We start from the raw sequence: 23,574 nt of genomic DNA on the forward strand, positions 1-23,574 counted from the left end.
TGCATTTGTGACAAAAGGCTATTTATTGTCTTGCGCCCAAATAATTTAGATATTTAATGTTTTTCGAGAGACAAAGTTGTGCCACCTTTGGGACAAGTGTGCCCCATTGTGCTGATATTTTTCCTACTAAGCGCAAAGTAGAGAAGGAAATGATTTATCACTCCAAGTAAACTGTAAACAGCCTAATGACATGTGGCAATATAAAATGGAAATTTCAAATAAACATAACTGTCTGTTTGTAGGCACTGCTGGTACAATTGGCCAAACACCGGTTATTTGAGTAATCATTACTAGTCATAACTCAGGACACTGGAGTTGTTAAATAAACAGTATACTTTGGTAAGGCATATACAACAAGGCCCAAATTTACTTTAGTCGTATCAGAGGAATCTGTGAGGTAAAGGACACTCACCAGCTGTGCCAGAAACAGCATCTTTTAATGTCATGGCTTGTCTTTTCATCAACAGTAGGTGCTTTCCCTGAAAACTTCATGATTGTACGCCTTGGTGGCCTGTACGAAGATTTGTAAATGCAATGTGACACAACAAACACGCAAATTGTTTTGAAACATTCAAAACTCACCGGTCTGATTTACATCTGTAATTACAAAAGCTCAACAGAACATATTCTATGACCACTTTGTTCCAGGTATGTTTTACAACCTGGATGTTTATGTTGAAAGGAAATAAAAAAAGGTACCACTTATTTTGACCTTGCAGTGTGAACTTACGCAAGACACTCAAACGTGTAAAATTAAAAAGATTTATTAGATGAAAAAAGAAAAAAAGGATGGGGATCTACCTCACTATTCTTCTAGAAAAGAAAAGTGTGGAAATAGGAATAAAAAAAATCCTCTCCACGTAGGCAGAAGAATAAGAACAACCCCAAATCTCAAGAAATATATTTAGGACAGTGGCAGTTATAAGGTTGGAGTCACAGGATCATTCACTGGAGCCACCAATGCCAAATAAAACAATGACTACACAATCCCTTGTTATTTATTGTTTTACCAATGCTCATTGTTTTTTGGGTATGACAGTCAATAATGTTTTATTGAAAATTTAAACAACACAATTTCATCAAATAAACCACATCCTCTCCGTACGCTTTTAATTCCATTGTACTTCTTGCCCAAAGATAATAATGACATTTTTATTCTGATTCAAGTCAAATTTAAAACTAAACACCCCTGAATTTAATCCCAGCGTCTCCTTATTCCAAATTTTGATATTGCCACTGAGTGAAGTTTGGTTGGTTGCAGTATCCAGGGGATTATTCAGGTTTTACTCAGTTATCATGTTAACTCTTGTGGATTGTAGCCTTCATTTCTCTGTGTTGGGCAAAGTTTGTTGGTAAGTTCTTTGTTCAAATACCATAATGTTTAGATGTTCTTTTCTTCTTCACCCTATCCACTTAGGTGAGGTTATCTCAAAAATGATGTAGGCACTTGCCTGGTATTATCTCTCAAGATTGGCATATTAGTCTGCGGCTGCTTCGCTCTCTGTTGCCTAGGCTATTTGTTACACTTTATTCTATCAAAGTGTTACGATCGCGCCAGGACTTCGTGGCGCGATCGGAGGGATTTGGACCCAGTAGCGGGGAAGCAGGAGGGGACGAGACGAACTGTGCTCATGATAGTAACTTTAATGACTCAAACGCCTTACAAAATAACAAGGACTCACACATCCCCAAACGAAACAAAACCGGAGCATGGAGAACAGTACCTTCGCAGCGATGTATGCAGTATCATGCAGTAACGATCCGACAATGACTACCACTTCCGTGGTGTTTAAATACACACATCAGGAAGTAATCATGAATCACTCGCAGCTGCTCGAACCCAACGGCAAGCCAGGAGGGACAAACGAGCTGCTCCTGACACAAAGTCTGTTAAAGGTCTGCTTGGTAAATGTGGGCCTAAACAGTTTAGTTTAAAATAGGGTTAGGTGTACTCTGCTATTTGCAGGTGAAATTGACATTTTCTTAAGGCCTACTTTCTTTGGCCTGGACAAAAATACTTTTTGGTCTGGATTCTTAAGGTGAACTTGCTTTTACACGTTACAATTTTTGCAAGCGACCGAGGATTTGACAACAAACCTACTCATGTGCAAACATTGTTCAAATCAATGGACAAAACGATCTGTGTGAAGTAAAATATTACAGTAAACAATCACGGCGGTCCAATATGCTGCACTTATGCTCATTACCATAGGGTTCACCCAGCTATCCGCGTTTGCGGGACATATGAGGAATCAGAGTGTATTGATGCAAAGTGGATTATACGTTGGCGTCTGCCCAAATATCTAGAAGACATTCCATCCCCTCATAACTCCATGTCAAACCAAGTCTCATGTTCGCGAACCAAACAACATTTCCTCTAATCCATTGCTTTGTTGTTAAATTGTCGAGTTCATCTTGTGGAGCTCGAAGTTTGAATGCAGACCCCTATAATAATATGGTATTAAGTTCTTCATATAGACTTAATTTTGTTGCTGAACAGTGTAAAATACCAGAATCCCACCAGGGTATTTTCTAATAAAAGCAGAAATGGAAAGAATAATGTTTAATTATCAGTAACAACATGGGTAAAACAATGTTAATGGGGTGCAGTATGTGTGATATACGGTTATATAATTTTGGTTCATACAATACTTTTTTACAGAATTCATGCCATGCAGTGAAAATATCAAATTCTGCATAAAACATGTTATCATCATTTACAGTATGTAAATGTAATTCTCTCTGACCCAAAAGCTAGTTCTACCCAAGATCCATTTTCATAGAATTTTGGTCTTCAGCATATTTATTTTGGACCTTCACAAAGTTTCTGAAGCATGAAAATTACCAATCAAGTAACATCTAGTGTTGCTTCAACAAAACTGCATGGCTAAGACCAAGACTTCCACACCGTCCACCACCACAAACCACAGTCCCCCAAAATCAAAAGCTCATTTACACCCTTCCCCCTGCTGGTAAACAAAGGAGGTATATTTTGAACCCCTATTAAAGACCACACAATTCTGAAATCATTAGACTTGGCAATTGCAGCTGCTTATAAAAGCCAGATAATACAGCATTGGCTTACACCTGACATTTATGTTTTTTGATCTGCTTTTTCATTCGCCCACAAGAAATAACTGGTCATACATATCTTTTTGTTCAAGATTACATTATTATTATTATTTTTATTATTATTACTATTATTATTAGAGTCTTGATTAGAGAAGTGCCATCTCAGGCAGTCACGTGAAAGCTATATGTTTATTTAAAAGCTAGTATATAACAATACTACACACTGAGAGTTTGACCTCTCCCCCCTTGTATTTTCACTAACATGTTCCTAGGTAATCCATACCAAAACAAATGTGTTCATGATTCTATGATTTTTGCCAAAAGACAAGTTTTATTCAATTTAAACAATCCATTTTAGAAGAGTCACATGTCTCAAACTGTGCACAACATAAACAGCTACAGAGGTGGCAAATGGCGTTGGTCTCTGTGGGTGTGAAACAACATGAAATGCTATTCAGAAATCAAAAAGTGGATTTTAAATAACAATTGTCAATGGCCCAGGAGTTAGATTTCAACTGAAATTTGCCAAAGTACTCAGTTCCTGACTTTGCAGGCCATTTGTTGGTTAGGCACTTCTGCCAGGAATGACTTGGCACATGTTGCATGATAGTTTTCAAATCTTAGACAACTGGTGACAGAGGGGTACTTTGTGTGCGAGATGAAACTGGACGCGAAATAAATCACATATTCTCTGTCCGCTTGCGGTCTCTGTGGTGGTAGTGTTTTCCAGCAATTGATGTCTGGTTACTGAAGTCACCTATTTTACTTAACCGAAAAGTTGGCTCTGTGTTAGGTTAATAAGCATTATTGAAAGAGCCAGTTTGCCTTGGCATCTCTTGGAACATGAAAACAAGTAACAAGTAACCATAATGACTGAGTTGGTAATTTGTTGTACTGGAGCCCCCTCCTGTGGTGACCGACAGTGCCTTCTTTGTGGCTGAGTTAGAATAAAACCACTCCCTATCAATGTAAATAGAAATAAATTAAGAAGAAGAAAAAATACTCTTTAGCTGCATAGTATTCAAACATGATTAAATATATTACGGTATTTGATATCTTTTGAAATGAAATGAAATGTACTTGTCGTGATAGATAAGGTGGATGATATACAGTGTATACAATGTCTGTAAGTTTGCTGTATTTTAAATATGCCCATGGACAGAAAGTTGTGCCATAATTGATAGTCTTTAACTGTCCTGGTCACAATCTGTTCCAGCTGCTGCCGTCTGGCAGACGCTATAGGTCCCACAAAGTACGGACAAATAGGCTTAAGGACAGTTTTTTCCCACATCCATCAGAACTCTAAATTTGCGGTAACACAACACATATTCCCTTCTGAGGTAATATGAAAAGATGTTTGGGTCTGGGTGTGATGACAAGTAGGCTTTTGTTGTTGATGATGACGACAGGGCCTATGTCCGATTATTATTATTATTATCATTATTATTATTATTATTATTATTATTATTATTATTATTATTATTATTATTATTATTATTATTATTGTTATTATTATTATTATTATGAATATTTGCAGGTTGGTTATTGTAGGTCGGTACAAACTGTAGGTAGGTAGATATTATGGAAGTTATCGAGACTAGTGTGTGTATGTTTGCGCGCATGAACGTGTTCTGTGAGAATAACCTAAACCTTTCAACAATATGAAAATATGTAAAGGTGAAAGAAGCAATCTTGAAGTTTTTCGTTTGTTATAAGGTGACCGGAAGTCTCCAAATTGCAGTATGCATCATTTAAAAAAGCAAAACTGAAAAAGGGACTTAGGTAGATATCATACTATTAATTTTTCATACTAGTATTACTAAATTATATGGTATTGTAAGTAGGCATAAGTCCTAAAAGTACCCATACTTCCTCACACTTCTTGATTTACATCCAGAAATGCATTCATTTATCTTCTGAACCAGGCGGGGGACACCCTGAATCGATGGCCAGCCAATCGCAGGGCACAAGGAGGCAGCACCCAGAGATAACCCATGCAAACCCGTGGGGGAACATGCAAACTCCACACAGTGTGGGCCGACCTGGGATCAAACCCCCGACCCCAGAACTGTGAGGCTGACGTAGTAACCACTCGGTCGCCAGGCCACCTTTTTCTAGAAATATTTTTTTTAAATTGAAATGGTGGAATACATTGTTATGTTATTATTCAATTGAAAAGGATTTGCTAGCAATGGTGAGATCTAAAGATACACTCTAGTTTAAAATTAAAAAAAATAAAAATAATTTGTCGTAAGATTCGTTTTAGGGTCATTTCTGGTTAAAGAATAATTTTAAAAGACTTGGTAAATTAGTTTTCAGGACTCTCTTTATATAACATATAGTATCATTGAAGAAAAAAAATGCACAGATTGAGAACAATTTACTCAGAAAATGACCTTTTACGATATATTAAGTTTCCAAATAAAGTTTGATTACCAGCCATCGCTAGCTGTTTAACACAAATCTTCTTTACTGATTCAGGCGTATAGAATCGAGCACATGGCATCTATCCTATATTCCAGTGTGCATCCTTCAGATAGAAAAAGGAAGCAGGCTCATCAAATCAGTCACTGGGTGGTCCCTTTTGAGTCAGACAAGAAAGTCTGGAAGCCACTGTTCTCGCTGGACTGTCAACGTAATCTCCAAAGTCATTCAGAGGAATTTAATCTCCTCAATTGCTGCTTCGGCACAATGGAAAAACTCTCAGCACAGCAATGCACACACACAATTCTTCACAGTCCTAAAATGCTATGATCCATTTCTATTCTTTTTTCTGACAAAAGAGAGATTTTATGTCATGTTGCTAGATCTCACATCAAAATGGTTGACAGGACTACACACATTATACTCCTGTCTTCCCGTGTTGAGGTGTCCCTCTTGGGACCAGCTCCCAGTATTATTTAAAAAAAACATATCATTCATTTTCTGAACCGCTTATCCTCACAAGGGTCATGAGGGTTGCTGGAGCCTTTCCCAGGTGACTACGGGCCGAGGCGAGGAACACCATAAATTGGTGGCCAGTCAATCGCAGGACACAAGAAGACAGACAACCACACACACGCAGAAAACAACCATGGAAAACACATGCATGTCCGGAGAGAACAAACAAACTCCATACAGTGAGGAACGGCTTGGGATTGAACCCTCAACCCGAGAATTGTGAGGCCGACGTGTCAACCACTTGGCCAAGGGCTGCGAATAAAAAGTAAAATCCTAGAAATTTATACATTTAGGAAGATCTCATCTCATCTCATCTCATTTTCTCAACCGCTTTATCCTCATTAGGGTCGCGGGGGGTGCTGGAGCCTATCCCAGGTGACTCTGGCCCAGAGGCGGGGGACACCCTGAATTGGTGGCCAGCCAATCGCAGGGCACAAGCAGACAAACAACCATTCACGCTCACATTCATACCTAGGGGCAATTTAGAGTGTCCAATCAGCCTACCATGCATGTGTTTGGAATGTGGGAGGAAACGGGAGAACCCGGAGGATACCCATGCAGGCCCGTTGAGAACATGCAAACTCCACACAGGTGGACGTAATGGAAGTTCCATAATAGTAAAAAAAAAAAGACAAAAATAAAGGAACACTGCTGACAAAAGACAAACAGTCATCTTTTTTTTACATTTATTACAATTGAAATACAACGGCATGGCCTAAAATACATGCTATACTCAAAACTTTCCAGTGTTATTGACTCAAAATATCTCCACAAAAGAAAAATCCATTGTCAATTACTTACCCCCCCTCGAACCCAAAAAAAGAAGAAATGCTCACCAAGGCCACCTGATGTTGTAGTAGTTCACTCACCTGACTTTGGTGCAGGCAGGCTTGGGCTCAATTCCTGCTGGTGTCAGGGTGATTACAAGTGTGATTGGTCATCATCTGCCTGCAGAAACCCCCACAACCCTTATGAGGATGTGTGGTATATAGGAATAATGAATGAATGCTTCCAGCCCCCTTGACTCATTTACTATTTTTTTTTCTTTTTCCACATAAAGCCACTGAACCAAATGGTTTGAAACATATAGAATATATTTCAAGTTTAAGCATTACAAAAGGTGTTCAAAACACTATCTCACCACTGTCCCTGAAAGCATTCAAATAAACAGAGTAACTCATTAAAAAAACACAAACTTAATGTTTTCTTTCTTCACATGGTTAACAAACTCATAGTGGTGTACTGTTGATTTAAAGTGATTCCTTTCCCAGCACGCCTTACATCAATTCAATCATTAATTTGAACAAGAAAGGATTTCATTCATAATGCAAATCAACAGGGAGCAACCCTCAACAAACTCTGCTCCAAATAATCATTTGTTCCTGCTATTAATGTTGGCCCCCTACCTGAAATTCATCAACTTAATTTTGCACACAGTGCTTCCTGTCAGTTACTGAATGCATGGATGAAAAAATATTCAAACATTGTGATCTGTTAGACCAGGGGTGGCCAAGTCTGGTCCTTGATAGCCCCTATCCAGTCTGTTTTCCATATCTGCCTCCTCTACCACACCTGAATCAAATGATCAACTCATCAGCAAGCTGTCCAGAAGCTTGATACCGATACAGATTATTTGATTCAGGTGCGTTGGTGGAGGGAGATATGGAAAACAGACCGGATAGGGGCTCCCTAGGACCGGACTTGGCCACCTCTGATTTAGAAGCTGATTATACTGGCGTAAAATTAATCAAATCACAGAAAGATTTATTAGTACACATATTCCATGTGTGTGACATGCCCATCACATACTATATGTGACTTGCCTATTCCAATAAAGTTCAAACAAAAGTCCTTAAGATACTAGTAGCAGTCAGAAGGTGCAAGGACATGGAGAGGGGGGTGGTTTTCTTTTTCAGCCCCATAGCAACGGCCTCATTAATGCAAACACTGTGTTTCTATGAAAGCTGCAACACACAATTAGTATCCTTCCTGCTCATGCGGTTTTGACCCAGCAAAAGACATGGAGTCACCTGCTGAGGACAAAAGACTAGACTTTATATGCAAATATGTGCTTAGGGCTCTTAATGTTAAAGCTGACCACTGGCAAAAATGTCTGTCATGCGAAGAAAACTTGCAGATTTTGTTGGACTTTATGGACAAATCATACTTAAGTACTTTGGTAGTATGCGTGTCCCCGGCAGGACTGCTGAAACCCAGTGCCACCTTCACATTTGACTTAAAAAACAAAGCTTTGTACTTTTTAAAACGAAGAAAAACAACTTTGACTACGAATCACATGGAGGATAATTTGATCTGTGGTGACTTGTCATACAAGACACTAGATCAATTTTCTTCTCTGATTAAGGAGGTAAGACAATAGTAAAAACGTGTGTTAAATATGTCCATGGGAACAAACTTGTAATCACATTTTCTATATGTTCGTCTGTCCATCTGCCTGCCTAATCTGAATCCAAATCTAATTAAATCTAATCTTTCTACAATGTTGTGATGTAACCAAGTTGTGTTTTTAAGTAAACTACTTGATACAGTTCAGGTATCTATCTGTGCTTTATTTTTAAAATGGCTTTTTCGTACCAGATGTTTGAGAACCCCAAATGATTGATTTATCGATTGCATTTTTGGGCAAGGAGATATGTAAAAACCCATCATGAGCTTATTGAAGTTTTTTTCTTTTTACACTAAATTTGACATCACATTTTTTTACACCTCTGTGCTACTGTTTACTTTGGTTAAAAAGAAAATGAATCTCAGTTAATTGTTTACTTTTTAAAATTGTTTTTTGATTGGTTGATTCTACAAAAGATTTGGGTAACAATATATATCTCATCTCATCTCATTTTCTGAACCGCTTTATCGTGTCGTGGGGGGTGCTGGGGCCTATCCCAGCTGACTTCGGGCCAGAGGCGAGGGACACCCTTATTTGGTGGCCAGCCAATCGCAGGGCACAAGGAGACAAACAACCATTCACGCTCATACCTAGGGGTAATTTAGAGTGTCCAATCAGCCTACCATGCATGTGTTTGGAATGTGGGAGGAAACCGGAGTACCCAGAGAAAACCCACGTAGGCCCGGGGACAACACGCAAGCTCCACACTGGTGGTCCGACCTGGATTTGAACCCAGGTCTCCCACTGTGAGGCCGACGGGCTAACCACTCAACCGCCGGGCCGCCCATGTATATATACAAACACACGCAAAAAACTGCAATCACAACTTGATTAGCTGTCTTTTTAATGGAGAGAATTCTTATAGCTAGATATCAACATAAATTATAAAATGAATGTATATTCCAGAACCGTAATGTGACTTAAACTGTGTCAATCAAGAAAAACTGAAAGTGATGTTTTTTGTGCAGTTTCTTGAGATTTGGCACTCATTTAAGGTTCCTTGAAACCAAATGCTGCAAATTCATAATAGTTTCATCTCCAGTACTTATCAGTCTTTTGTTTTTTTTTGCCTGATATACGTAGGTTGTGGCCCCACTGTGGTCTAACAGCAAGAACCAAACTAAATGGCCTCTGGTGGTGTCCCAAGATGTCACGCACCTCATCCACTTCATTAAAAGCAACATCTTTGTAATGTCTGGCCAACTCCAAGGCAAGACACTGCTCCCCCTTTGTGCTGGATTTGAGAGCATGGAACATGCCTTGGAAACAAACCACAGGTAACTCAACAAAACTGAAATTTATGTTAATCCTTCCCTTCCCCACTGGGGTTATATCCAAACCTGTGAAATTTCTCAGGAGAGAAAAGAGCATCATTCACTCTTTGGAGTCAACAGTGATTGAGTGGAGCCATCAGATACATGCAATGCTGATAAAAGACTCGGCTGAGTCTTTGTTTAAAGGCAAAAACCCAACACCACACACAGAACTGCTCTTCTGGAAGAACAGGTCAGCAGCTCTGTTACTACAGAAACTAAATATCCACTGGCAACATATGACAAACATCTTGCAATGTTTTGTCATAGGGCCAAAAATTCAGGTTGCCCCCCACCTGGTGCCTGTAGTTGGTTGAGATAGGCTCCAGCACCCTGGGAACTTAACCGGAACCTGGAAAATGAATAAATGAATTAATATATAATTGTCTTTCGGGCTGCTTTGAAAAATATAAGACAGTGTTTTTAATTAATATTTTATTAATTAAACACACACTACAATGCCATAGCTATAGTACAAGGTGACCAAACTGTCTATTTTTGGTTAGCCAATTTTTGGTTTTTGCTAGATACATATTTATTTTTTCTTATTACAAATCTGATCATTTATATTTTCACTTTAATGTTTATTTATGCTTCCATATGCCATGATTTTATTTCATTCGGAAACAGTCATTTTTTCATTATTTTTGAAAATTACTAGTATTAAATATTATATCCTAATAATAATTGGACATAGGCTTTGTCATCATCATTGACTCAACAAATGTATTGAATTGAATGCTTTTATTGTCATTATAAAAGTATGAGATTTAAAGCTTCACCACATAGTGCACAAATAACAACAAACAGACAGATAAATAATCAATAAATAATAATAATAAATAAATAAATAATAAATAGTCAACGTAATAAGTAGTCAACAACATAAATACCTAGGGAAGTGAACAAATAAAAACAAACAAACAGATGAATAATCAATAAATAATAATAATAAATAAGTAGTAGTCAACATATGTGTCCAGTTTAGCAAGAAAATATGGACATACATAAAGCAATACCTATAGTATTGCGCCTATTATCAGTTACCAAATAAACAGGAATTGGGTAATTCAAATGCTGACATTGTTACAAATAATTTTTCATGAAAGACCTTTTCTAATCATTTGTAATTTGTCAGACTTCAAGAAGCTATTCAAGTCGGACCACTATGACCTTTTGTGTTCTCCATTTACTTTCTCTCTCTAGATATGCTGATTTGGAATGTATTTACTCACAGTTAACATCGCACAATGGGAAGAAAATGGAGAAACTGCTTGATGCTATCGAGAGTAGCTATTCCCCTGCTTTTAAAAACATTCGAGGGGAAGTCTCTGCAGGTAATTACAGATTCTGTAATTCAAGTTCTGACTGGATTTAGTCAAATGCAGTTGTTTTCAAAAATATTCAAGCCCCACTGCAGTTTTAACAAGCTTGACATTTATCTTTTATCACTTTGATTTAGTTCAAATAAGGGCTTATAATTTTTCTTAAAATTTTAAATCACACCAATACTCTTTGGAATGTACAAACAAATAACCTCTGTGTAATTTCCTCATGGACAATATTATTTAGCCCCTGATCCAAATACATACATATAGTTCAATGCCCTTTTGAAATCATAACACTCTTCAGATGTGACCGAACTTTTTACAAGATTTTACTTTACATATATTGACGGTAATCTCAATCAATTTCTCATGGGAAAAAGTGTCTAAAAGTGACCATTTTATTCTTGACAGCTTTGGAAGAGGCAATGGATATCTGCATCTTCTTGACGCCACTGCAGCACCTGTTGGAAGGCATAGAGAATAGGGAGTTTTCTGATATCAAAAGTCAGCTTGGCCCCATGATGCACACAGTATGTCTCGTGTGGGCAAACTCTGAACACTACAACACTCCAGCACGACTCATTGTTCTACTGCAAGAGATCTGCAACCTCCTTATAGAGCAGGTCAGTCGTAGGGTTCCGCTTCACTTTTTGATGGCTTTCAGTATTCAGTCGACATTTATGTATGTATGCTTTTATTGATTTATTCATTATGCCTTTCTTGCTACTGTCACAATGAAATTTCCCGAATACGGGATGAATAAAGTTATCCAATCCAATCCATTCATCTATTCATCCATCCGTCTGTCCGTCCATCACATCCATCCATTCGTCCGTCCATCCCTCCATTAGTCCATCCATCCGTCCCTCTGTCCATCCACCCATCCATCCATTGATGCCTCCTTACCTCCCACCCTCCCTCCATCGATCCATCATCCATCCATCCATCCATCCATCCATCCATCCATCCATCCATCCATCCATCCATCCATCCATCCATCCATCCATCCATCCATCCATCCATCCATCCATCCATCCATCCATCCAAAACACCCACCCATCCATCCATTCTATGTCTGTTTTCACCTGGCTACTGCAACAAATTGAATTTCCCAAGTAAGGGATGAATAGAGTTAAATCTAATCTAATCCATCCGTCCATTCATTCATTCATTTTTCTGTGACAAAGGCTGTTTCTGGAATAAAAACCTGTCAGAAAATTGGTAACCTGTGCTAAAGGACTGCTACATTATTAGTCCATTAAAACAAGTTCAGAGTATTTTCTCCCAGGAGTTGCTTACGATAAAAGCCTCATTAAAACGTCCGTGCAGTATTTCTTTTAAACACTACTTTTAAGGCAATTTCAACGATTTGTTGTGCTTCTTTAATTCCCTCCTCCCTTGTTTTTACTCTAGCTTTAAAAATAATGATAGACAACCACTTGAATGTCTTATCTCAGGCAGCCCCTTTGAGAATATTAAATGGCCCCAAAACACCCGAATACACGGTGGACACTGTGTACAAAAAAAAAAACAATGCTATGGCATAGTTTGCATGGGCAGTGAGTGAGGTGTGATTTAATATGCTTATTATTGTGGTTGTTCCTTGTAGTCATTTAAAACTATTGTGCCTTACACTCATAAAAACATATTTATGAGGTGGAGAAAGAGGGCAGAAATGATTTGAGGGGTGGCAAATATTTCATGATGTTAATACATTTCCCATTCTTTGGACAACTATACAATGTTCTTTCACAATTCTGATCAAGGGCTTTTGATAGATTTACTACAAAATTATGAAAACTCTGAACACAATCAGCTCCAACACAATCAGCTTCTGGATGATTGGAAATTGATGGTGGAAATTTACCAATAATACCAGCATAAGAAATTTGTTTAAGTGAATAACAATAATATTGCGCCATTTTAGACTGAACATAGTGACACTTTACTGATGCGATGGGGCAGCCAATGTCCCATCGGCAAAGTCCACCGCGAAGCAGATAATCAACGCCACTAAACTGACGTGGAGATGAAGGACAATAGTCTACAAAACTGGTGATATAATTGCATTTTTGTCTCATTTTCGTTGACCACTCTGCTCATAACAATGACCGACCCTGAATGCGCACGTCAATTTTGTTAACGAACCATTTTTGTAATTAAAAAAAATACTTAACAAAATGACATATTTCAATTATAGCGTTTTGCATTTTGATTGACTTAGATTCAATTGAGCTTAACAAAAAAATATAAATCCACATCAATTAATAGTTTCAACCCTAGTGTCAACGGATAGATCGGAAAAACAACTTAAGGAGCAGGTTAAGAAAGAGTGAGACCAATTTAAAGGAAATAGGTTTATTACCGGACTGCAGAAATGGGGAGAGCTCAAACAGCATGATTGCTCACAGTCTGTTGTCCTTGTAGCTCTCACCGAATGACCAGTGAGTGAGTCTTAAATACAGGCAAAACTGACAGTTGTCAGCAGGACTTTGAACAGATACGTTTCAGTCATTTGCAGGGCAAAAAGTAATTGATCAGTGTCCGACAGTTGAGTGTTTGTGCTGACATGTCAACCCAATCACAAGACTAAGATTGATTATTCAGTCAGACAGTTGAGTGTTTATGCTGACATGTCAGCTATTCACAATTTGTATGAGAACAATGCTTTTATATTCACAAAAACTGATATAATCTTACATCAACATTTGGCAAATCATCAATGGAGTTTCGCCAAATTAAATGTCAAATTGACCGTCTTAAATTTATTTATTGAGCCAACTGGAAACCAAGGTTGCCAGCATCTCCCATATCCTGGTGGGATTCACTTAGGGATGTAATATGATGTATTTTAATCAGTATTATAAGATGTATCCTATTGAAATGGCCCACCTGGATTAACTAAACTGTTTCTCTCTCTCTCCCCAATACAGGCTATAAGTTTTTTGACACCGGAGGAACTTCTCAAAGGAGAGGTTTCAGAGAGTCTACTGAAAGTTAAAACAAGCTTGGAGATATTTGAATTCTTCAGGGGCATCTTTGCGGACAGACGAGCCAATCTTGGTCAGTACCAACGGACTGGGAGAACGGTGACGCCTTGGGATTTTTCCCCCACTTTGGTCTTCTTTAGACTCGATAGTTTTGTCAAGAGAGTCAAGTCCATTGAGGTGAGCGTGGTAATATGTTGAAAATATTTTTAAAGCAATTCCAAGTAAATTGTAACCTTAAAACATAAAGTTCTTATGGGATTGTTTTTTTAAATTTGAATAATTTTGTTTAGGACATACTTCAGTCATCAGTGGACCTCTTGAAGCTTGAGAAATTGGAGATTGGAGGTATTCGAGGTCGAGCACTGAGCCAACAGCTCAAATTACTCCACAAAGAGTTTGTCGACCATTTCAAGATTTTAACAGAAAAGCCTTATAACTGTTTAGACCTCAACAACAAAGTAAGTGACATTTTTTGCCTTCCCTTGTTTTGTTTCAGCTTTTGATGTTTGAACTCTGCAAGCAATTTCAACCCTGAACACTTCACAGCACAGATGAGGCATAGTACTTCAGAACCTACATTTAGGGCCCCAATGTCATCTAGTTGCTCACCAAGCTGTTCATTAGTAATGGGGGGGATGAGCAATTTAGTCTGCGAGTAATACCTGTTTGGCAATTATTTTCAGGGGCACCTGAGTTACTGAGATGTGAAACGGAATATGCTTGTGCATGTAGGCTCAGTGTAAAACTTCACTTCTGAGTGGTGCCTTGGCTTTGGGCTTAGCTGTGCCTTCTTGCCTGCAGGAGTTTGAGAGAGATGTGTGGCATTTCCAATTGATTGTGGGTGACACAGAAAGGCGACTGGGAGCCATCATCTGTCAGGCCTTGGACGACATTTCAGGATTGGAGCAAGCCTTCAAGGTATTTGGACTTCACTCTGCAAAATATCAAATGCACATTCATGGGATTGTCTTTTGTCTGCAGGTTCTGGATATGTTTGGGCGGTTGTTGGAACGTCCTTTCGTGTCACAAGATGTTTTCGACAGATATCCTCGCCTGGTAGGCACTTTTGAGAAGGATCTCGACAGATGCAAACTGCTTTACCATGAACATATGATGGCAAATGAGCTGGGTAAGTTTGTCGAAACATCTAAAAAGCCAAACAAAAAGTCAATATGTACTACGCCCCTAAAATGGCATATTTAGCAAAAAATGGTATTGGATCCTCTTAACATGTGACCTAAGATGAGAAATGTGACTGAGTGGATATATTTTGATACTTTATTTAAAGAGTTCCAACAAAAATGTATTTTATTGGCTTATGCTCAACAGTATTGATTAAATTGTCTGTGTTTGTGTGTCTGTGTCTGTGTCTTTTGTTTTAAAATTTAAAGGATTTTGATTTCTGTGGATTTTCTTCAGCCAAGAGTGAAACATAACAAATATCTATTTTATATATATATATATATATATATATATATATATATATATATATATATATATAAATTATTCTATTTTCTGAAATTGAAAGGATTTACGAGTTCAGAAATACTTCTCAAAGGTTAGCTAATTCAATTTAAACCCTTAATAGGTGCAACTTAATTAGTCCTATAGTGATGCCCCAACAATCATTTCCTCTCACATACTACAGAATATATGTATAGCCAATAAAAGGAATTTATGGGCACATTCAGGTAACATGTATGCTGTTAACCTCCTCTCTGGCCTTAATTTGGAAGAATAATGCATACTTTTAATTTATAATCCACAACAATTGTGCTCGGTCACCAAATATATGGTACCAGTAAGTGTGTAATAGAAATGTAATTCATCACAGGTTCTGCTCCAGTGAATATGAATATGCCAATTGTAGCTGGAGGGCTGAGATGGGCCCAAGAGCTGCAGCAGCGGATTCAGTCGCCGTTTTCCAAATTCAGACAACTTTCCAATCAGTGAGTCACTTTAATTAAACACAAAAAACAATTATTTTTGCTAATACAACTCACTTATTTGGATTTGTATATTATATTTAAATAATAAAATAGATTTAGAAAATGAGATCGCTGCAACACTTGCGAGAAGAAGCAATTTGGAAAATGAATGAATGAAAATAAGTTCAACAGACTTATTCAAGCAATTAAATTGTATACTTCATGTTGAAAATAAACTTTAAACACAATTTTATATAACATTTTGCATACAATTAAATAGAATCACGTTTTACACAATGTATATTGTTTTCAGAAAAGCTTCAGCCACTAATATCAAGCAACATATCAATTTTATTCCATATTCCATGGAAGCATTTTGAGGAAAAATCTTTTCCATGATTTGCCTTGATAATATCATTGAAAACAATTGTATTGCGTTTAAACTATTATGATACTATATATTATATAAGGGGGGAGGTTTAAATTTATATTGCATTTCAGGGTTACCACTGTTAAATAATTCTTAACTCTCAGAGAATTATTTGACTACTGTATTTTCCGCACTTATATTCTCTCAAAAGACGACAGTGGGTATAATTATCAGGCGCGCCTAATACATGAATCAATATTGGTTACACATTGTATGACATTCGCATCTCCATCTAGTGAATGCAGAGTGTAAATCCGTACCAGTCTTTGAACGCGCCTTATATAGGGAAACTGTTTTAAAATAGGACATCTATTGAAGGTGTGCATGATCCAGTGCGCTTTATAGAGGTGAAAATGTGGTAGATTTAAGAAAGGAAATCTCATTAAGATGTTATGGTTTTGCATTGAAGGCTTAATAACCTGTCTCCCCTAAAAATTGCATCCAACGTACAGTGTATACTGCAAGATTTATGTTACATTTTAAATCCTACAAGACTCAAATTCAATAATATTTAGGGGGAAAACTATTTATCTCCCAGGTGCCTGGATTCTGCACAAGGAGTTTGGGTCATCCAGAAGTATGAGGAGCTGATGCAACTGACTGACAGGTTGGAACACCTTTTCTGTCTATAGTGCATGAAATGTCCCCATAAATATATGTATATTTAGCTTAAACAGTAGCAATTATGTTTTTTTAGTTATTTCTGAGTGTTCTATTATCATGAACAAAGTTTAGAGAGAGAGAGAGAGAAAGATGATCCTGTCACGAATTCACTGGCAAGGATTTTTTGGCAAGAAAATGTGTCTAACTAGAAAGCATTGTTCAGCTAGTTATGTTTATTGTCATTTCTTGAATATAAATCTAAAGTAACAATTTTTTAGCAGCTCTCATAAGGCCTACTTCTAATGGTCAGCTGAAAAAAAATAGGAACAATATTCTACTCTCTGGTAAAACCGCTGTTATAAAATGTCTTTCTGGTCTTGAATATTTACCACAATTTTCTATTATATATACATATATATATATATATATATATATATATATATACACACACATATATATATACATATATACACATATATATATATATATATATATATATATATATATATATATATATACATACATATATATTTTCACTATCGATGGGCTGTTTGCTTTTGCATTCCCTTCAAAATATTCCGAAAATGATGCACACAAATGTCCTCACAATACGATAACGCACGACCACTTGCCAACGAGAAGTAGTCTTGTATTAGCGATCGCTCCGCCAACGGGAGCTAAGAGGCTAAGGAGAAGGAAAAAAAAACACTGAAAAAATGCAACGCTCCGCCCAGTGCTCGCAGAGACATTACAAAGAGGGAGTTGCGACCAGAGACATTACACGAGGGAGTTGCGGGGAGAGAGCCAGTGCCCCTGATGTTCTTATGAGCAGCCAACGAGAAGTAATATATACTGCTCGTATTAGCGATCGCTCTGTCATTCGCGCTGAGTGACGGAAAAAAACACTGAAAAAATGCCACGCTCCGCCCAGTGCTCGTAGATATATGTTATACACAAAAGAGATGCGGCAAAAAATACACTAAAATCATAAACAGCCTCTCATATCTTGGCCACCTGGCTTTCTCGTATCTCGAAATTTGTCTCGTATCTAGAGATAATTATTTGCTCGAAATTTTACTCGTATCTCGAAATGCTCGTATGTCGGGGTGCTCGTATGTCGAGGTATTTTTTTTATTTTTCTCAAAATGACCATCAGAGGCACCAATATAATTTTACTGAATATCTCGCAGTTAGTTGCGATTAACGGTGTCAAATCTGGCACCGAGTTCAGTCAGCAATAGTATTGCTAAAGTATCATTGCAAATTTGCTAACAGATTCATTAGTCATTCCTGCAAGTGTAGTACATTGCTGCTTTACTCTACCCGCTTCTTGAAGAAGTTAAAACAGATTGGTAGAGGTCATGTTGTGCTCCGATCCTTTTGCGATATCATTCATCTTTTTATCATCCGTACCACGTATCCTGGTAAGGGTTGCTGGAGCTATCCCAGCTGACTTCAGGTGAAAGGCAGACTACACCTTAGACTGATCGCACACAGAGTGACAAACAACCACCCACCCTCACAATAATTCTGCCACCGAGCGGTAATTTATCCCATATTTGTGCGCACTAAAGTCAGCCAGGTGAACCACTACACCATTAGGTAGATAGTTATTATTAATTTTCGTTATACCTGATTTGTCTCTGGCCTAAAATGGCAAAAACTATTGGGGTTGCTGAGTTTGTTGAGTTTTTTTTTCTCATTCTTTTTGTTGAAAGGATCAAATCAAATGTGTTTTAAAGGCTCCAGGTACGGTGCCAGAAAAGCATGATGAATTTCACATATTTAAATTAGGAGGTCATAACTAACAATACGGCTGTAAATTTCACTCGTTTTCTTTTGTTTCCACGTACTTTTTTCTTTCAATCTCTTGTAATTGACTGTCTTGTGTATCCCTCCTAAATCAAATATGCAGTCTTGCGAACTGTTGGCAGGCAAGGTACATACACTACTGCCACCTATCAGATTACAAGGAGACAGTCCACAGCAACCTTCAGGAGTGTTAACCACAGAGTCAGCAAAAAAAAAATCTAAATCAAAAAGGACTCCGCAATAAAGTCCGTAAAAGTGACTTATTCACAGGCTTTTTTTATCATGTGCAAATGCACCTCAATTTAAACCAATGTTGGATTGCGATTGGCAATACTATATCAAAGATCCACAGATTATACAAATCCCATGCGAATCGAGCATAATAATGTTTAAACTATGTTATCTAACAATCCATCCATCCGTCTACTTCTTGTCCTTATTATGGTCTCAACAGATCCTAAATTATCAATAGGAGTAAATGTGAAATATTCTATGTGCCCTTGGATTGACTGGTGACCTTTCCAGGATAGGGCCTGTTTCCTGCTCTCTCTCAAGAACAGCTGTGATAGGTTGTAGCTCTCCTCCTGGAACAGTGGCACACTGGTTCTTGGTCTAGGGCAGTATGTATGCAGGTACTCGGAAGTTTTGTCGAAAGACGTTTGATCCCCGGACGTTTGGTCCCCGAATGCTTGGTCGAAAGATGTTTGGTCCCCGGACGTTTGGTCGAAAGACGTTTGGTCCCCGGACGTTTGGTCGACCGGACGTTTGGTCGACCGGACGTTTGGTAGAACGGACGTTTGGTTGCCGGGTTGTTGCTGTTGAAACCAGCTATCAAAATTATAATCATAAGAGAGAGAGAGAGAGTTTAATATCTAAATATCTAATATCGAAAAGTCAACAGTAAACTCTCTGTCATAATTTGACAGCGAGCGAACCCGGCCACCAAACGTCCGTTCTACTAAACGTCTGTTCTACCAAACGTCTTTCGACGAAACATCCGGTCATGATGCATGCATCATGGATACTCTGTGTTAATTGAATAACTCATACATGATGTAACTGTTACAAATGTATACAGTACATGTTACGCTTCGGAACTCAAGACTCTTTATATTTTTGCTAGTATATGATGTAGTAATGGCTAGGAAGACACCTGGTTTTGGGCAACTATAATATAATAGCCCCATTTGCTAAATGCATGGGATGTAGCTATTTTATGAAGCAGACCAGGTGCAATGCAATAGAAACATGCAGCTCCAGGCATGATTGATGTTGATTGATGAGCTCATTACTGTGGCACTGTTCTGGAGATGATCTCACAGGGGTCTCATAATCTCACATGCCCTGTCGACACTCACTGATGCCAAGTGAGAAATCGCCTTTTATACCACGTTTAACATCAAAACCTGGAAGATAAATCATTTCATTGAGGGGGGCCTTTGCTACTTTGAATTATGAAGCGACAGTAAAGGAAGGAAAGAGGTGCTCTGTTCCTTTATTGCCCTCGCTTAGATACATTTCACCTTTACAATGGCCATTTATAGTTTGTTTTGTCTGAAGGCTTTACCATTGCAGTAACATTCATGATGGATTGGCTTAGAACTGACTTTGTTTCTGCGACTTGACCGTACAGTAATTGCTACAGTCCCAATCCCACACAGACTGACATAACTCCTTCCCTTCAAATACAAAAATATCAAAATTCCTTATCATAATTTAAATAGCAATTTTAGACCAAACTAACAAAAATATGCCAGGGTATATTTGGGCCACATCATGATAATATGGCCTTGCACTATGGTCCCAGCAATATGCAAATTCTCATAATGCAAAATGATAGCATAATAACATAGAATCCTCAAAATTCTAGGAACAGTTTAGCACATTTCCAATGAAAACGAATACAATTCTAGGATGCTTGTTGGTATGGTAAACGAGAAGCAAGATAACTTAAGTTGAAAACATGCCAAGGCAGATTGATTAAGTGTCGCTGGCACAACTTGCTAATCTAGGTGGTTTTGTTGAAGGAAAACAACAGAGCAGTCTTGCACTTCAGCACATTTATTCTGGAATCTGGAACTTTGCTTGTGACATGTTTTTAAATAGTGGTGAGTGGTATGATGCAAATTCACAACTCTGGTATAATAATAATAATAATCGGACATAGGCCCTGTCGTCATTATCAACCACAAAAAAGCCTACTTGTCATCACACCCAGAAACTGCATGTGACGAAATTGGTGGTGCTTCTCCATAAGCTGCGTTTACTCAGCAAAAGACCTAAATAAGTGATAGTTACGGAATCTTGTAATTTGGCATTCTGCTGTTATGGATACAGGTCGCTTACCTCTCACTGTCTTTCACTTACCTTCAGTCAGCTAGTAGGAGGCAGATCACCACCCAAACATCTTTTCATATTACCACAAAAGGGAATGTGTGTTACGTTACCGCAAATTTAGAGCATTTGGAGCCCATGCAATAGCAAATGACCTTGATATGAAATGTTTATCAGAAGCTGGAATTCACGTGGCTGTGTTGTTCAGTAACTGGAATTTATGCAGCCGTGGTCAGGGATCTTGTGCGGCAACTTGGCATCAACAAGCCTCTCTCTCAGGATGCCTTGAGTCATGTTGAGCAAATAAGTTCAACTATAGTTCAAATTAACAGAATAATTTCTCACTAGTTTATAGTAGCAATTGTCATTTTGACTTCATGCTTCTCGCATCAGGTACTATTGTTTAATCTCATCTCATCTCATTTTATTAACCACTTTATCCTCATTAGGGTCATGGGGGTGCTGGAGCCTATCCCAGCTAACTCTGGGCCAGAGGCGGGGGACACCCTCGATTGGTTGCCAGCCAATCGCAGGGCAACCATGCACTCTCACACTCATACCTAGGGGCAATTTAGAGGGTCCAATCAGCCTACCATGCATGTTTTTGGAATGTGGGAGGAAACCACAGTACCCGGAGGAAACCCACGTAGGCCCGGGGAGAACATGCAAACGCCACACAGGTGGACGTGACCTGGATTTGAACTCAGGACCCCAGAGCTCTGAGGCCGACGCGCTAACCACTCGCGCCACCGGGCAGCCCGGTTATTGTTTAATCCTGTTAGATATTTATTGTAAATCACTGCTTCTCAATTAGTTTCTGTTACGCCCTACCCAAGCAGAATTAAACGCGACCCCCCCAACTAAAACACAGTATTTTTCTATAAAATTCTAAGTACTGTCCACCTCTGCATAACTCCCTATGCAAACTCTGACAGAGAATGCGCCACTGCTACCCACTGAGTGAATGTGCAATGACACTTTATCCTAGTCTGGCAAAATAAAAGTATGTTTCCTGAGTCATAAGCTCCGAATTACCTCACAGTTCACGACTTCCAGTGTAGCGTTTGCAAAATCTACGTGTGTGCGTGGGTTTTCTCTGGGCACTTTGGTTTCCTCCCACATCCAAAAATCAGGTAGGTAGGATTATTGGATACGCCCAATTATTTCCAGTTATGAGTGTGTGCATGCATGGTTATTTGTCTCATTATGTTTTGTGATTGGCTGGGAACCGATTCAGGGTGTAGTCCGCCTACTGCCTGTTGGTGTCTGGGATAGGCTTCAGCACCCCCACAACCCTTCTTAGAATAAGTGGCTCAAAAGATGAACGGAAAGAATGAATACAAAGATTATTGTTAGCGGAATTGAGGTGATCATCCATGCATACATTGTAAAACTCTTATTAGATTTCTCAGTTTGTTACAACAGTTGCTGCCATAGATCATTGCCATCATTATTATAGACATTCCAGTCATGATCAGGATGAGCTTCCTCACTCATTACCTGCACTGACAAAAAGTTGCATGATTTATGACCATTACTAAATCGTTGGATTGTCTCCGTGTCTGCAGAGTCGCTATCAGGAAATGAAGCTCACGGCAGAAATCCAATAAGGAGCACACAGTGTGCGCAGAAGTACTCATCATAATAGTTGCTATTTACAGATTGATATAACCATACACGGGCCTCACATATTGTCTGTCCCCTCCGTCTTTCAGATTGGTCTGTATTTATCCTCAAACAACCTCCAGCTGCACCATGCACCCCTCTAATTTATGCAACATCTCCCAAACCATTTTCACTGTTGTGGTTATTGTAATGGGAATGTGAAACATTATTAACCCCTGATGGTACATTATGCTCATGGTAATGTTTTATATGAATCATGTTTATTTATATGCCTAAAGTATAGTACATTCTTTTTTGTTTTCTATTACAGATACTATGCCACACTCTATGAGACATGGACAAGGACTGTTTACAGTAGTTCCCAACATCACCTTAGTCTACACCTAATCTGCAGAGACATATCCTCACGTTTGATTTCAGTCAATTTCAGCGCACAGGTTTTGTTTCTTACTTGAAATGTAAACACATGACACTGTGTGTAACAATAAGCCTACAAATGTTCTTTAAATTGTTCCTCTCCATTTAAGCTTGCATCCATGCTGAGGGAAGTCAAGTACCTTGAGAGTAGTCAAAATGAAGCTATTCCTGAAACTGCAGTCCAGATTTATTCTACCAGATGGCAGTTGTGGCAGATGGTGGCAAGCCTGGAAATCACGGCTGGACGATACAACAAGGTCCTTATACATTTTAATTAAACTCGGACTTGAGTGATTCTCATCATTAAAATTTATTTTTTTGTTTTTGGTCATAAAGGGAGAATGGATGGTGTAATGTTTGTTTCTTTTTGCCCT

At 38.4% G+C, this 23,574-nt stretch overlaps 1 protein-coding gene across 2 annotated transcripts in view; it reads left to right on the top strand.

Annotated features, from left to right (window-relative positions):
- Nucleotides 1-8,032: 8,032 nt before the first annotated feature.
- dnah9 (dynein, axonemal, heavy chain 9) overlaps nt 8,033-23,574 on the top strand; it is a 137,078-nt gene continuing 121,536 nt past the window's right edge. For both annotated transcript variants that reach the window (XM_077625613.1, XM_077625614.1), the window contains exons 1-13: nt 8,033-8,380; nt 9,503-9,696; nt 9,776-9,925; nt 10,939-11,069; nt 11,472-11,683; nt 13,994-14,227; nt 14,341-14,508; nt 14,852-14,968; nt 15,032-15,179; nt 15,885-15,999; nt 16,947-17,015; nt 23,094-23,220; nt 23,311-23,457. In XM_077625613.1, coding sequence (XP_077481739.1) covers nt 8,033-8,380; nt 9,503-9,696; nt 9,776-9,925; nt 10,939-11,069; nt 11,472-11,683; nt 13,994-14,227; nt 14,341-14,508; nt 14,852-14,968; nt 15,032-15,179; nt 15,885-15,999; nt 16,947-17,015; nt 23,094-23,220; nt 23,311-23,457 — 2,160 coding nt within the window. The remainder of the gene's footprint in view (nt 8,381-9,502; nt 9,697-9,775; nt 9,926-10,938; nt 11,070-11,471; nt 11,684-13,993; nt 14,228-14,340; nt 14,509-14,851; nt 14,969-15,031; nt 15,180-15,884; nt 16,000-16,946; nt 17,016-23,093; nt 23,221-23,310; nt 23,458-23,574) is intronic.

This window comes from Stigmatopora argus, chromosome 18 (genome assembly GCF_051989625.1).
Source record: "Stigmatopora argus isolate UIUO_Sarg chromosome 18, RoL_Sarg_1.0, whole genome shotgun sequence".
NCBI lineage: Eukaryota > Metazoa > Chordata > Actinopteri > Syngnathiformes > Syngnathidae > Stigmatopora > Stigmatopora argus.